Source organism: Chiloscyllium plagiosum, unplaced genomic scaffold (assembly GCF_037043375.1).
Source record: "Chiloscyllium plagiosum isolate Xiang-an unplaced genomic scaffold, Cpla_swu_hap1 HiC_scaffold_1, whole genome shotgun sequence".
Classification (NCBI taxonomy): Eukaryota; Metazoa; Chordata; class Chondrichthyes; order Orectolobiformes; family Hemiscylliidae; genus Chiloscyllium; species Chiloscyllium plagiosum.
The window spans coordinates 38,003,560-38,018,923 of record NW_028270139.1 but is presented as its reverse complement, the minus strand read 5'-3'; the positions used below and the strand labels follow the sequence as shown (position 1 = coordinate 38,018,923).

General features: G+C 41.4%; 1 protein-coding gene across 5 annotated transcripts in view; it reads left to right on the top strand.

Annotated features, from left to right (window-relative positions):
* mapk10 (mitogen-activated protein kinase 10) overlaps positions 1-15,364 on the top strand; it is a 210,687-nt gene that overhangs the window by 177,079 nt on the left and 18,244 nt on the right. For all 5 annotated transcript variants that reach the window (XM_087985843.1, XM_087985846.1, XM_087985840.1 and 2 more), the window contains 4 exons: positions 2,311-2,493; positions 4,403-4,527; positions 11,328-11,391; positions 14,201-14,278. In XM_087985843.1, coding sequence (XP_087841969.1) covers positions 2,311-2,493; positions 4,403-4,527; positions 11,328-11,391; positions 14,201-14,278 — 450 coding nt within the window. The remainder of the gene's footprint in view (positions 1-2,310; positions 2,494-4,402; positions 4,528-11,327; positions 11,392-14,200; positions 14,279-15,364) is intronic.

Sequence of the window (15,364 nt, the reverse complement as noted above, 5' to 3'; positions counted from 1 at the left end):
TCAAAGCTCGTGGGGATGAAATTATGGGGGATAAGATCTGCAATTCGGAACTGGGGTTACGAAAGAGAATCTGAAAAGGCAGGGGAAGGAAGAGGGTCTGTAAGAGGGAGAATGTGTGTACAAAGGGGTGAGAGGAGTTTTACATGTTTCAACAAAGGAATACTCATTTATGTTAAGTTGGTGGATTGTCTTGCATGGCTTGTAACAGTTTAGCGAAGTAAAAGGTGAATTAATTGAAGCATAAAAACCTGAGGGATCTTGACATAATTGATGTGGAGAGAATGTTTCCTCTTATGGGGGAATCTCGAACTAATGGTCACTGTTTAAAAGTAAAGACACCCATTTCAAACAGATGAGACAATTTTTTTTTCAAAGTCCTGAGCTTTTGGAACTGTCTTCCTCAAAAAAGGTGGAAACAGAACATTTGAGTATTGTTAAGGTTGAGGGGGATAGATTATAGGAAAGTAAAGGTGTGAAAAGTTATTAGAATAGATGGGAATGTGGATTTGAGTTTGCAATCAGATAACCCATGATCTGATCAAATGGTGGAGCAGGTGCATGAAGCAGAATGATCTCCTTGTTTGTATGGAAGTGGAAATCAGAAAAATTGAAAATGAATGTGGAGTCTCTAGCTTAAGGCTACAGAGTTTTGGGAACAAACGTGGAAATAAAGTAGTGGATACTATTACAATAATCACGCTGTATTCAATAACTTAATACTGAAGAGTTTTATTAAACAGAAATTTAAATTTATGTGTTATCACATCAAAAGTATCTCACATGCTAAGAATTACTTGATGTGCAGTGACTGTTTTGGAGACAAACATACAATTTTCCAAGAGACGTTTGATAAGGTATCAAACATAAAACTAGGATAAAAGGGACATTCTTAGGATGACAATCTGTTATGAATGGAGTGCTATAGGGATCAGTGCTAGGGCCACAATTATTTACAATACATAGTAGTGACTTGGATGACAGAAGTGAATGTACTATCAAAAAGCTTAGAGATGTTCCAAAAATAGGTTGGAAGGCAAATAACAAGGCTGACATAAAGAGTTTACAGAGAGTATAGACAGTTCAAGCGAGTGGACAAAAACTTGACAGATGGGATATAATGTGGGAAAATCTGTGAAGTTGCACTTTGGCAGGAGGAATAGAGGAGCTGGATATTATTTAAATGATATAAGATTGCAGAAAGTAACATCATGGGAATTTGGGGATCCTCATGCAAGAATGACAAAAGGGCAGCATCCAACTTCACTGCGTAATAGAGAAGACAAAGGCACTTTTGGCCTTATGCCAAAGGGAATGGAGTATAAAATAGATAGTTCTTATTAAAAGTGTACAAGGCAATAGGTAGACCATAGCTGGAATACTGTGAACAGTTTTGTCCTCTTATCTAAGGACATATATGCTGCCATTGGCTCTTTGATCCTGGGTTTGTGGGGATTTTCTGATGGAGAGAGGTTGCGTAGGTTGAGCTTGTACTCATTGGAGTTTAGTAGAATGAGAGGAGAACTTACTGATGCATTTATAATGTTTGGGGTGGGAGCAGGATAGAGCACAGCATGGTAGATGCTATGATGTTGCTTTCCTTGTGGGAGGGTCTTGGACCTGAGGACATAATCTCAGAGTAAGGAGTCACTTATTTAAAACAGAGATGAGGAAGAATTTCTTCTTTCAGACAGTAGTGAATATTTGGAATTCTTTTCCACAGAGAGTTTTCAAGGCTGGGTCATTAACTATACTGAAGGCTGAGATAAAAAGATTTTTAATGAGTAAAGCAGTCAAAGGTTATGTTGAAAAGGCATCAAAGTAGACTTGAGGATTATTAAATCGGTCATTATCATATTGAATGGCAGAACAGGCACGATGGGCTAAATAGCCTACTTCTGTTCCAACATCATATGGTCCTCTTGTCCTAGAGAAAATATCAAGACCAGCTCTTGATGGGGGGAAGGGAGTTATATTGAACCTTACAAGGGGATGTGTTCACCACTTCAGATAATGAAGGAGACAACCCCACCGAAACAATCCTGGACAATGTTTATATATACGCTTTATTACAATAACTGGCAAGTTTTTTATGGAAACAAAATGAAAATTCCTAAACATAAGCTCCATGTTTTATTGACTTAAAGGGTACAGAGATTTGCTTTAAAGGGAATTGTAAAACAGAAACATGACATTAATGTTGTTACTTTAATACATTTTGTGTGCTTTAATTTTTCTTTGGTCATGTCCTTCAACTGTAAATGTAGTTTGTCCTCTGGTAATGGTGGCAGATTTTCCTCAACTTCAATTCAGATATTGATCAATGGAATAAAGTTATTGAACAGTTGGGAACGCCTTCCCCAGAGTTCATGAAGAAGTTACAGCCCACTGTTCGTAACTATGTGGAGAATAGGCCTAAGTATACAGGACACACTTTCCCCAAGCTCTTCCCAGACTGTCTCTTCCCAGCAGACTCGGAGCACAATAAACTAAAAGGTAAGGAACCAGACTGAGTTTCAGGCTTCATTCATTTGTAAGAACAATTTTGTTTAAAAACCATAGAAATACTTGAATGAAAGCTAGATATATTGCAGAATTAAAATTTTGAAATGCAACCAGCATCTTTTAAAATTTGGTCTCCCGTAGTCACTAGGGGAATCTCAGTTTTAGATTAGATTCCCTACGGTATGGAAACAGGCCCTTTGGCCCAAAACGTCCCCTCCGAAGAGCAACCCACCCAGACCCATTCCCCTACATTTACCTGCTGACTAATGTACCTCACACTACGGGCAATTTCGCATGGCCAATTCACCTGACCTGCACATCTTTGGACTGTGGGGGGAAACCGAAGCACCCGGAGGAAACCCACGCAGACACTGGGAGAATGTGCAAACTCCACACAGGCTGTCACCCGAGGCTGGAACCGAGCCTGGGACCCTGGTGCTGTGAGGCAGTAGTGCTAACCACTGAGCCACCATACCGCCCCAAAGTAACTGAAGGAATGAAGCACCGGGCAGCGCCCATAGTTAACTGGACGTGAACATGCGACCAGACGGATTTCAAGGAAAAATCGAAGTAACTACTGAGCTAAACTGTCGCCCTTCCCGTCACTTTTTGTGAAGCACTACTTTTTAAATATTTGTTTATAAAATTGTTTAATAAGTTTACATTAGATTAGATTAGATTTCCTACAGTGTGGAAACAGGCCCTTCAGCCCAACCAGTCCACACTGATCCTCCGAAGAGTAACCCACCCAGACCCATTTCTCTCTGAATGATGCACCTAACACTATGGGCAATTTAGCATGGCCAATTCACCTGACCTGCACATCTTTGGACTGTGGGAGGAAACCGGAGCACCCGGAGGAAACCCACACAGACACGGGGAGAATGTGCAAGCTCCACACAGACTACATACTGTTACATTTATTATTGATGTGAAAACTAAAACTATATAGAAAATGCTGAAAATAGGGGCAGTAGCATCAAAGTGCAGCAATGTGGTTTTGTGTCAGGGAAGTCCTAATTTCCATGGGGCTAATGTTGCAAACATGTTGAAAGTCTGACAGCAGTGTGGCCTGGCCATTGGAGCAACCAGACCCAACCCAGATACAACATTTTTCGCCCAAACCATAAGTTTCGCTGGGGTCTCATTTGGATGGATGTTCTGGTCACTCTAAAAGTGGTCTCTGATGCTGCAGCAGCCATGAGTGAGAACAGAGGAAAGGGTATTTCAACTTCATGATGGTGAATTACAGGGACTACTGAAGCCTCTGTTTATAAGATTGTTACCAGTGGGAAAACCTAGCCAAAGTTCGGCCCTCTATTATTGTTTGGTAAATTTGGCGCTCACCTCTGAGGCCTGAATCATGAGCTAGACTCCAGCCAAATGTCTGCCCACTGGAGCCTTCCCCTACAAAAGGGGCCATGGGGGCAATGTTTAAAAACAGTCATAGCCAATGGCACCAACTATAGAATCTCAAACCATTAAATACCTTTTTTTTAAACGATATCTCCTTACCACCACACCTTCCCTTTCAGGTGCCCAAGATACACCCTAAAAGGAATGGGTTAAGTTGGGGTCAACACTAGTGTGGTAGTTGGGTGACCCCAGCAGAGTCAGGGGCAGAGCTCACTCTCCCTGAGCCGTTCCCTTGCATTTCTTTGGGATGGAGGATTTCCAGCTGTTATATCTGCTGAAACTAACAGAAGTTTGAGACATTGAGGCCATTGCAGAGATAGCCAGCAATAAATGAAGCATGAAAGGATTTTCGGTTCTGCATTTGACTGGGTTTCACACTGGAACTTACATTATAAATCATAGGAAGGCAAACAGCACTTGAAGCAAATTGTGCACACAATGGAAATTGATCCAGGTTTTGGAAAAAAATGAATGTGTTTTGCAGCCAGCCAAGCCAGAGATCTTCTATCCAAAATGTTGGTTATTGACCCTGCCAAACGGATATCTGTGGATGAAGCCTTACAGCACCCATACATAAATGTCTGGTATGATCCAGCTGAAGTTGAGGCGGTAAGTCCTGCTTGATTTTCCTTCAATACTTGACATTATATTCACAGTAAAGTGACAGTGAAGATCATAATAAATGCAACCAAGGAACTTAACTCATCATATTCTATACATGCTGAGAGATAAACTCCAGTTGTCTGTTCACTGACACCATGGGCTTGATTTTCCTCAGCTCTCCTGAACATAATACAGGAATATTGTGGTAGAAGACGAGGGAAAACAGATGGGAAAGCTTTTCCACTCCTCACCCCCTCCCAAATCCCACTCAATCTCTCTTCAATGCTACTTTTTGTGCACTCAGCTGTGAGCCCAGTCCTGCATGTGCCCCGTGAATCTTTTCTACATGAAATTGTAGGGAAGATGAGGTAGACAAAGTTACCTTCCTGGTAAAGTACAGTCAACCTCAGGTAAAATCAGCAAAGGGATAGCAGCTTGGTGTTGAACAAAGACATCACTTTGTCCTTTATAGGTTGGGGAAATCTTGGATTTTCTCTCCTCCATTGGGTTGATGAATGGAGGAGGGGTAGGGACAGTCAGAAGCAAGCATTTTCATAGAGCTGATCAAATGGGCTGCTATCTGTTTCCTAACATCAACTAGTCACTTTATGATTGTCAACCCGAAACTCACAATGAAAGCCCCAGCTGCACCAAGAAATGGTACCCATTTTGAGTAGGTTGTCAACATGATTTTTTAAGTCAAATGAAAAATCACACAATACCAGGTTATAGCCCAACAGATTTATTTGGAAACACTAGCTTTGGGAGTGCCTATTGTAAAAGTTCATTTGAGAATGCAACTTTAAGAAAGTTCTGGAATTTACATATGAAAGAACTGAAACCAACATGCATTCTGAAAGATGAGAGACTTAACAAAAAATCCCAGTCTTTTTCAATATATAATTTTAATTACATCACACTGCAAACTTTTGCTATAAATTTGCATGTCTTACAATCTTATACTCCACAACCACCTGATGAAGGAGCAGTGCTCTGAACGCTAGTGCTTCCAAGTAAATCTGTTGGACTATAACCTGACTTTGTACACTCCAGTCCAACAATGGCACCTCCAAATCATAAGTCCAATGATGCCAAATAAAGGGGGCCAAATCAGATTTGGGAGAGCCAGTTTCGCTGATTAGAATTGGCCTACCAGTGACAGACTGGGCAATCAGCTCTCAAGATAGGCCCAACCTGTGGTAACAATGGGAAATATAAAACTTAAATATGGGAACATTGGTAGCGTTAGAAAAAACTCACCTTGCTCACAAAATAGAATCACATCAGGAAGAATACAGTTACAATACAGAAAGGTTGGGTATATTGTAAAAAATGAATGAAGATAATATGTTATAGAGCCAGAATGAAATGACAATCCAGGTGGCTTCATATACTCATTGAGCTTCATTCTCCGGCTACCTAACACTTTCTTAGTCTCATACGGCAAACCTAAATCCAGCATTTTTTCTTTTCCCTGGGGACCAAGTTTGATTGCTAAATTTGCCTTTGATAACCTAGACATTGTGTGGACATGACATAAATATTCAAGGAACTATCAAATGAATTATTCTCTCCATTCACTGTGTATCAGAACTTGCAAACTGTCAATTTCTTCCTTTTATCATTGCATAGCTTTCAGAGCAGTAGTAGATATTTTAAGAGAATGGAAGACATTTTGTTAAGTGGGGCTTTAAAGTAAAACAGCACAGAAACAGACCCTTCGGACCTACTCATCCGCTCTGACCAGGTATCCTATATTAATCTAGTCCCATTTACCAGCATTTAGCCCATATCCCTTTAAATCCTTCCTATTCATTTACCCATCCAGATGCCTTTTTAAATTTTGTAATTGTACCAGCCTCCACCACTTCCTCTGGTAGCTCATGCCATACACGAATCAACCCAGGCATGCAAACATTACTCCTCGGGTCCCTTTTAAATCTTTACCCTGTTACCTTAAACATATGCCGTCTAGTTTCAGACTCCCATACCCTGGAAAAGAGGCCTTGGCTTTCACCCATATCCATGCCCCTCATGATTTTATAAACCTCTATAAGGTCACCCCTCAGCCTCTGACTCTCCAGCCCCAGCCTGTTCAGCCTCTCCCAATAGCTCAACCTCCAATCCCGGCAACAATCTTGAAAACCTTTTTTTGAACTCCTTCAAAGTTAATAGCATTCTTCCTATCGCAGGGAGACCAGAATTGTACACAGTGCTCTAAAAGTAGCCTCACCAATGTCCCATACAGGTACAACATGACCTCCCAACTCTTATACTCAATGCATTGATCAATGAAGGCAAGCATGCCAAACACCACCTTCACTATCCTGTCTTCCTGTGACTCCACTTTCTAGTAACTATGAACCAACACTAGGTTTCTTTGTGTGGGAGCATTCCCCAGGGTCCTATCATTAACTGTCCTGACCCGGTTTGCCTTATCAAAATGCAGTTTTTCAAGTAATCCTTAAAAACCATGGCATAAAGTTCAATCTTATAAATCAAGCAGGTAGCTGAGAGTCAAATGGAGCTGAGTCAATTTCAGATTGAGTTAGCCAATCTTCGCTGCAGTTGGGATACTTTCATCTAGCCACAGAGCTCCTTGGACTCTCCACTGTTTGTGCTCAGTTGCTTCTCCTGTGGAACCTGCTACATAATGCACCTGTGTGAAAGTCAGTCATTGCAGCACTCAAGGATGTGCATCTACTCTCTCTCTCTCCAGTCAGTCATATTTCAGCAAGTCAAGTGAGGATACGATTCAGCCTGAGAATTGTTGCCTCATCTGGAGCACTGATGCTCACACGCCCAAACGTTTGCAGGAAGATGGTCATTTGGACAAAGTGTTGCTTAGAAACCATATCCCAAAAGAAGGCAATCCCTTCTCAAGAGGATAGTGATAGAGTTTTCACAGCACAGAATGTTGGTGCCTGTCACCAAATGTCCGTGTATTCTAATTCCATTTTCCAGTTCTTGGCCTATGCTGTTGCATTTCAGGTGTTCATCTAAATTGCCCTTAAGTGTCATGAGGGAATATCAAAACGTTTTCAAGATTCTTGTGAAGGTTCGGTCTGTTCATTTAAAGTGTTAATGGCTACTTTTGTCAGGGCACAAGGTCAAGTGGAATATTGCTGAAAAAACACATATTTTGTCCAAGCTTTTCATCTTGTACTCATCAGAACAACTTCTAAGAAATACTGAAGTAAAGGGAAAACAAATCAGTAGAATGTGAGGAGAGTGTGCTGATTGATTGGCAAATGAATTCTGATTGATAGAGGTGTTACCGTGGACAATGCACCAGTTATTTATGACTGTTATACACAGTATAGTGCTAACAGCAGGCAAAGGCGTCTTCTCTCTCACATATTATGCCTATTTGATATTTTTAATCAAGACATTCAAATATATTATGGCAAATGTCCTTGGCAGATGGGACTTGACCCCAGAAGTAGGAGCACTGCCACTGTGCTACAAGAGCCCATGAGTAAACCTTCAATTAAGCCTCTGTATCCTTGCACAGTAAATATGGATCACCTACCGTCCCAATCAATTTGGTATCTTTTAACATATAAGATGAGTGACTGAAGCATTATTCACTTTCCTCATCTTTCCTATTGAATAACAATGGCGGCATTTCAATATCCAATACCTGCTGCATTTCTCAATGCTATTAAAACTCTGTCAGCATTACTGTTCTGATTCTGTGTGTTTCTGCAATAAAGCTGTCAAAACCAAGCAGTTGAGAAAGATGTAGTCACTTTTGCTGCTGTTGATAATGTCATGGGTTCACATGGCTCTGACAGAGCGGTTGCAGTAACTAAGCTGCCATTGTCATTGACAGATCAGTTGTTTCTTATTTTCTTGCACATCGTTTGACATGATCAGAATTACATTCAGCGCAACTCTAGTACTGGTCATGGCATGGGAGACTCATCGAAATTGGAAATGGGCTGACAGTGGGGTCAAGTGGCATACACATAATCTCAAACCCTGCTGCTCCATCACATGAGGACACACAGCCTGGTAATGACAGCAGATGTATTTCAAAGAAGGCTTCCATCTCTTTCAGAAAGATTACTGCATAATGAATAGCATGTCAATAGCATTTAACTGTTGATGTGGCCTCAATTTTTATACATTTGGTTGTTTCGAGATTAATAGCAGAATCATAGAATCCCTACAGTGCAGAAAGAGGCTGCATCAATTGTCTGAAGAGCATCCCATCCTATCCCTATAACCCTTGCATTTACCATGGCTAATCCACCTAGCCTGCACATCTTTTGATTGTGGGAGAAAAACTGGAACACCTGGTGGAAACCCACACAGACAATGTGCAAACCCCACAGCAACAGTCTCCCAAAGCTGGAATTGAACCAAAGTTCCTGGTGCGTATGAGACAGCAGTGTTAACCACTGAGCAACCGTACCACTAAAAATACACATACTTTCCCGTGCACTTCAATCTCAACTCAACAAACAAGAACAGCAAGTGTGATTCAGAAGTCAATCTGGAAATTGCTTTCCAGGAGTTCTCGAATCCTTTGTCGGTTCCAATAAAGATCACTGCCAGAGGAGGGCATGCAGAGTCCTACATCGGGGGATTTGGTGTTGTGACTTAGGACCAGATAAGGACAGCATTAGCAATCAGCACAGCCAGTGAAGAGCAGTCTGCCAAAGAGTATTCCTGGACTCCTAAAATGGGATCATGGTCTGGAAGCTCAATGTGTGGTCATTTAATAAAGCAGCTGATGTGAGAGCCTCCACAATTATGTAGGCTTGACAACCATGTTTCTCATCCTAACTGAGCCTATAATGTGGAAAATTAATGGGTCATTAACTTTGACATTCATAAGAAAGCAGTGTCATTTTTGAAAGATGTGAATCTTGTAAACATTGATATGCAGAGAGACTGATATGCTGTGATAAGGAATTAATTAATCAGGGCAGGTACAACAAGTGAAAGCAAGTGGTGTGTTGCACTTTCTGGCAAGTGCATGGAAGCAGAAGGAATTCTTGCTACAGTTGGCTTTGGTGAGACCACAGCTGGAATACAGTGCATAGCTTTGTCTATACAGAAACCATACAGTGCAGAAAGAGGCCTTTTGTCCCATTGAGTCTGCATCAACCCTCTGAAGAGCATCCCACCTCTCCCTGTAACCCCACATTTTCCATGGCTAATCCACCTAGCCAACACTTCCCTATATGCTACAGGTCAATTGAGCATGGTCAATCCATCTAATTAGATGAGTAAGTAGAGTTGAGGCAAAAGATCAACACGGCTCTGTTGAATAGCAGAGCAGGTTCAAGGGATGATATTGTCTACACCCCCTTCTATTTGTTATGTTCTCACAGAGCTTGATGATCAGAATGACAAAGCCTAAACAAAATGACTAAAACTTAACAATGTTACCACCAATGTAGCAAGGAGGAATGATGCATTGGCTATACATTTCGCTCCCTTTATAAAAAATGTCACAGCTTTACTATTTTGTAGCACTTCTGAAGTTGTGCAAGAAAGACAATTCACTCATTTTATTCTTGCAATTTACCATTGAACATGTTTGCTGTTTCCAATAACATTGATCTCAAATGTAAATACTGATCTCTAATGTCTCAATGTGGCCTTTCTCTAAGTATCACCAGGAATAAAATAAATTAAAAGGAAGAAGATGCTAACTCTTCAATTGACAAGTTGTTCATGGGATTAGTAGATACACTATCAATCAGTTGCAAGTTATGTAAGACAGCTGTGATTGACATGAAACTTGATCTGCTGAACACTGATACAACTTCCCCACAGCAGTGCAGACTCACTGAGAGCTGATCACTGCACAAGCAGGAGAAAAAAATGAATTATTTCCATTTCAATGTCTTAGACGCATTCTCAACATATCTTAGCAGAACAAGGTCATTGTCTCTGAGGTCCTAGAGCATGCATATTCACTGCTTAGCTAACAATGCCTCTGCTGACTCAGACACATTCATCAGAATGATGGTGCCCATATTCCCAATGACCTTCTGTATGGAAAGCTGGGCATTGAGTCCCAACCCCCTCGCAGTCCATACCTCAGCGACAGGTACACCAGCAAGTGACATATTAAGATGCCATACATTGATAAGAACAACTGGGTGACAGTCCCTGATAACTGTGACAATTGGAGGCTGACCATTTGGAAAGGAATTGAAGGGTGAAGGGTGAGCTGAAATTAAAAGTTCAGCTGTCGAAAAAGGCAGCCCTGACAATATAGAGGCCAGTAAACTGGCCACATTCTCCGGGCACTCCTGCAACAAGGGTCGCAGAGACTTCCATGTTAGAGTGGAATTCCTGAGCTACACCATTGTCTTCCACCAATGGCTGACTGCGTATCGCTGCACCCAACAACCAGGTTGTAGATTTTAGTGACTTATTATAGATCAGGGACAGGAAACCAACTAGCCTTATCGAAAAAAATCACGCAGAGAACACTACTCTGAACTCAATGCATATAGTACAGGAGAGAATATTATTGATGGGAAAAAAATAAAACCGAGGTGCAAATCAAACATTTTCAGTTGTATATTGCCTTTTGAACAGGCTGAATTTCTCTGTGAAGTTATTTGTCACATTTTCCAAGTTTGTTGACATGTAGTAACTCACAGTTAACCCATTGATAATACTGAAACAGTGAGTTTGGACGTATGTTAATTAATAATGCAGTAGTGGGATAATTGTGAAAAGTATATGATTCTGACTTTAAATGAGGAGTAGAGAGATGGGCTGAAATGTAAATTTCCATGCCATTCTATGTAATATATATGACCTTTGTTTTATAGCCTCCTCCCCAAATCTATGACAAGCAGCTTGATGAGAGAGAACACAGTATAGATGAATGGAAAGGTAATGTAAACTAAGCAGTCGGGTTTCAATTATGATCATATAAGTTTGATAATCTTACATAACATTTTTCCAAGTATGATGGTTATTGCCATATTCACTAAATTGTGAGAAATGACAGGCAGATCTTCAAATGGCGTTCGGCATATGAATTGATTGAATTGAATATCAATCAATTCTAGATATTTTTGAGCTGTTAATACTCACCTTGAACTTGGACCTCCTGGCTCCGAAGTAGAGCCACTACCACTGTATCACAAGAGGCTTCGGTCAGCAGATTCTAGAATAGTCAAGTGATCTGCAACTCCTGAGCAGAACATTGAAAATCTCCCCTGCTGTATTTAAACAATGAATAGAGCTGAAGAATTTCAAATCAAAGCAAAATACTGGAAATCTGAAATAAAAACAGAATGTGCTGGAGAAACACATCAGGTGTGGCAGCATCTTTGGGGAGAGAGAACAGAGTTAATGTTTTGTGTTCAACGTGACGTTTTTCAGAGATGACACTGCAGCACTTTAACTTTTATTACTGGAGAAACCCAACAGCTCTGTCAGCATGTAAGAGAGAAACAATTAACATTTTATGTCAAAACTGACTCCATCCAAACTTAAAAATCAATATTTGTAAACATAAAGCAAGAAATAAAGGATATTTCTGTCAGTACCCAATATTTCAGTTACTTGGTGATAGAAGCCACTAATAATTGAAACAACTTTACATTTGCCTACATTGAATTTCTCTTAAAGGAGCACATTAGGGTAAATATGAATAGGTTGTTAAGATTACTGAGGAATCCCATGATTTCAGATTTTTAATATCAGAATGCTTATTCAAATCAATTTAAAATAAATGCACCTACACCTTTAGACAACTAAAGCCCTATCCTCCATTCAAACACAATTATAGATGGGGAACAAGGCATAAACATCTGGGGACAAAGATGGAACTGAAATTCTACAGAAATAGTGAGAGAAGTAGTCCCATGATGATGGGTCACATGGGTTATGCCTGCCATTCTGAGCCTTCTCACTGTAATTCCAATCTCAAACCCAGGTAGTCTTGCTTCTGGCACAATAGTATCAGCTATCTCAGGGAGGAGATAAATACCAGACCATTCTGAGAAGTGATGGCTAAGGGCCAGATTGGACAAAGTATGTTGGATAGAATTTTGTCCTCAAGGAAGAAAGGAGCAATTTGCTTCAAGAGTAAGTAATCTGCATTAATGGGACCTTTAATAGGCTGACTACTGAGTCGATGCTGCCTCTGTACAGACCCTGTTCAGACTGTGCTAGCTGAACTTCCTGGGATTAACTGGAACGAATCCAAGCTGCAATCCCAGATTTGCTCACACTTGGAGTTCAATTGCTTCAAAACATTTAATGCAATGGGGTCTAAACTTGGCTGATCTTCCCATTCCAAACAGCAGGCCCCTTGCTGAAATTGTGTCTCCTGATATATAGCACCCACCGTTTCTCATCAGATTTTCCTTGTAACAAGTCAGTTCCCTGTACTGAACCAAATGGAATTAAAACCCTTTTGCCTCCAGAGTGACTTTGCCCTAAACAGCAGTGAGTTACTGTTAAACCTTAAAGCAGCATCAAATGATCTGATTCATAATAAGGCAATCCACATTCCAGAGATAATGTGTTACAACCTGCCAAGAGAAATAGATATGTCAAAGAGATTGAGTGTCTAGGATACCAGTAAACGTGATTTCAGTGAGTACTGAGTGCCTGCTCAAAGCATACATGTCACATGACACGAGGTTATAGTCCAACAGTTTTATTTGAAATCGCAAGCTTTTAGAGCGCTGTTTCACCTGATGAAAGACTTGTTGGCCTATAACCTGGTGTTGTGTGACTTCTGACTCCGTCCATCCCAGACCAACACCAGCACCTCCACATCAAAGTATATATGATTGAGCAGGTCTGAGACTTAGTTGATAGAATCGTTGATAAAGACTCTATTTGTGGGCAGCACGGTGGCACAGTGGTTAGCACTGCTGCCTCACAGCGCCAGAGACCCAGGTTCAATTCTCGACTCAGGCGACTGACTGTGTGGAGTTTGCACATTCTCCCCGTGTCTGCGTGGGTTTCCTCCGGGTGCTCTGGTTTCCTCCCACAGTCACAAAGATGTGCAGGTCAGGTGAATTGGCCATGCTAAATTGCCCATAGTGTTACATTAAAAGGGGTAAATGTAGGGGTATGGGTGGGTTGCGCTTCGGCGGGTCGGTGTGGACTTGTTGGGCGAAGGGCCTGTTTCCACACTGTAAATAATCTAATCTAAAGCGGACCCTTCGGTCTGACTTGTCCCTGCCAACCAGGCATCCCAATCTGACCTAGTCCCATTTGCCAACATTTGGCCCATATTCCTCCAAACCCTTCATATTCATATATCCATCCAGATGCCTTTTAAATGTTGTAATTGTACCAGCCTCCACCACTTCCTCTGGCAGCTCATTCCATATATGCACCACTCTCTGTGTGATAACGTTTCCCCTCAGGTTCCTTTTAATTATTTCCACCCTCACCTGATACCAATGCTTATTAGTTTTGGATTCGCCAACCCTAGGAAAAAGACCTTGGCTAATCATCCTATCCATGCCCATCATGATTCTATAAACGTCGATAAGGTCACCCCTTAGCCAATGACACTGCAGGGAAAAAGATGTTGCTGTTCAATGTAGATACAGTCCGTGCAGATACTTTTCTGGTAATTTTGTTTCTGTGAATACTGCAAGAGCCATCACTATGAGAATGAACTTACAAACATGGAATAGACATTGACTTGATTTTTGCTTTCATGTTACAGAATTAATCTACAAGGAGGTAATGGATTTTGAAGAGAAAACTAAAAACGGTGTTGTGAAGGGACAACCCTCTCCCTCAGGTAAATCCAGTAACCCTGTACAGAGATAATCACAACCGTCTCCCTCAGGTAAATCCAGTAACCCTGTAAAGAGATTGTCACAACCGTCTCACTCAGGTAAATCCAGTAACCCTGTACAGAGATAATCACAACCGTCTCCCTCAGGTAAATCCAGTAACCCTGTACAGAGATTGTCACAACCGTCTCACTCAGGTAAATCCAGTAACCCTGTACAGAAATAATCACAACCGTCTCCCTCAGGTAAATCCAGTAACCCCGTACAGAGATTGTTACAACCCTCTCCCTCAGGTAAATCCAGTAACCCTGTACAGAGATAGTCACAACCGTCTCCCTCAGGTAAATCCAGTAACCCTGTACAGAGATTGTCACAACCGTCTCCCTCAGGTAAATCCAGTAACCCCGTACAGAGATTGTCACAACCCTCTCCCTCAGGTAAATCCAGTAACCCTGTACAGAGATTGTCACAACCGTCTCCCTCAGGTAAATCCAGTAACCCCGTACAGAGATTGTCACAACCGTCTCCCTCAGGTAAATCCAGTAACCCTGTACAGAGATTGTCACAACCGTCTCCCTCAGGTAAATCCAGTAACCCTGTACAGAGATTGTCACAACCCTCTCCCTCAGGTAAATCCAGTAACCCTGTACAGAGATTGTCACAACCCTCTCCCTCAGGTAAATCCAGTAACCCTGTACAGAGATTGTCACAACCGTCTCCCTCAGGTAAATCCAGTAACCCTGTACAGAGATTGTCACAACCCTCTCCCTCAGGTAAATCCAGTAACCCTGTACAGAGATTGTCACAACCGTCTCCCTCAGGTAAATCCAGTAACCCTGTACAGAGATTGTCACAACCCTCTCCCTCAGGTAAATCCAGTAACCCTGTACAGAGATTGTCACAACCGTCTCCCTCAGGTAAATCCAGTAACCCTGTACAGAGATTGTCACAACCGTCTCCCTCAGGTAAATCCAGTAACCCTGTACAGAGATTGTCACAACCGTCTCCCTCAGGTAAATCCAGTAACCCCGTACAGAGATTGTCACAACCCTCTCCCTCAGGTAAATCCAGTAACCCTGTACAGAGATTGT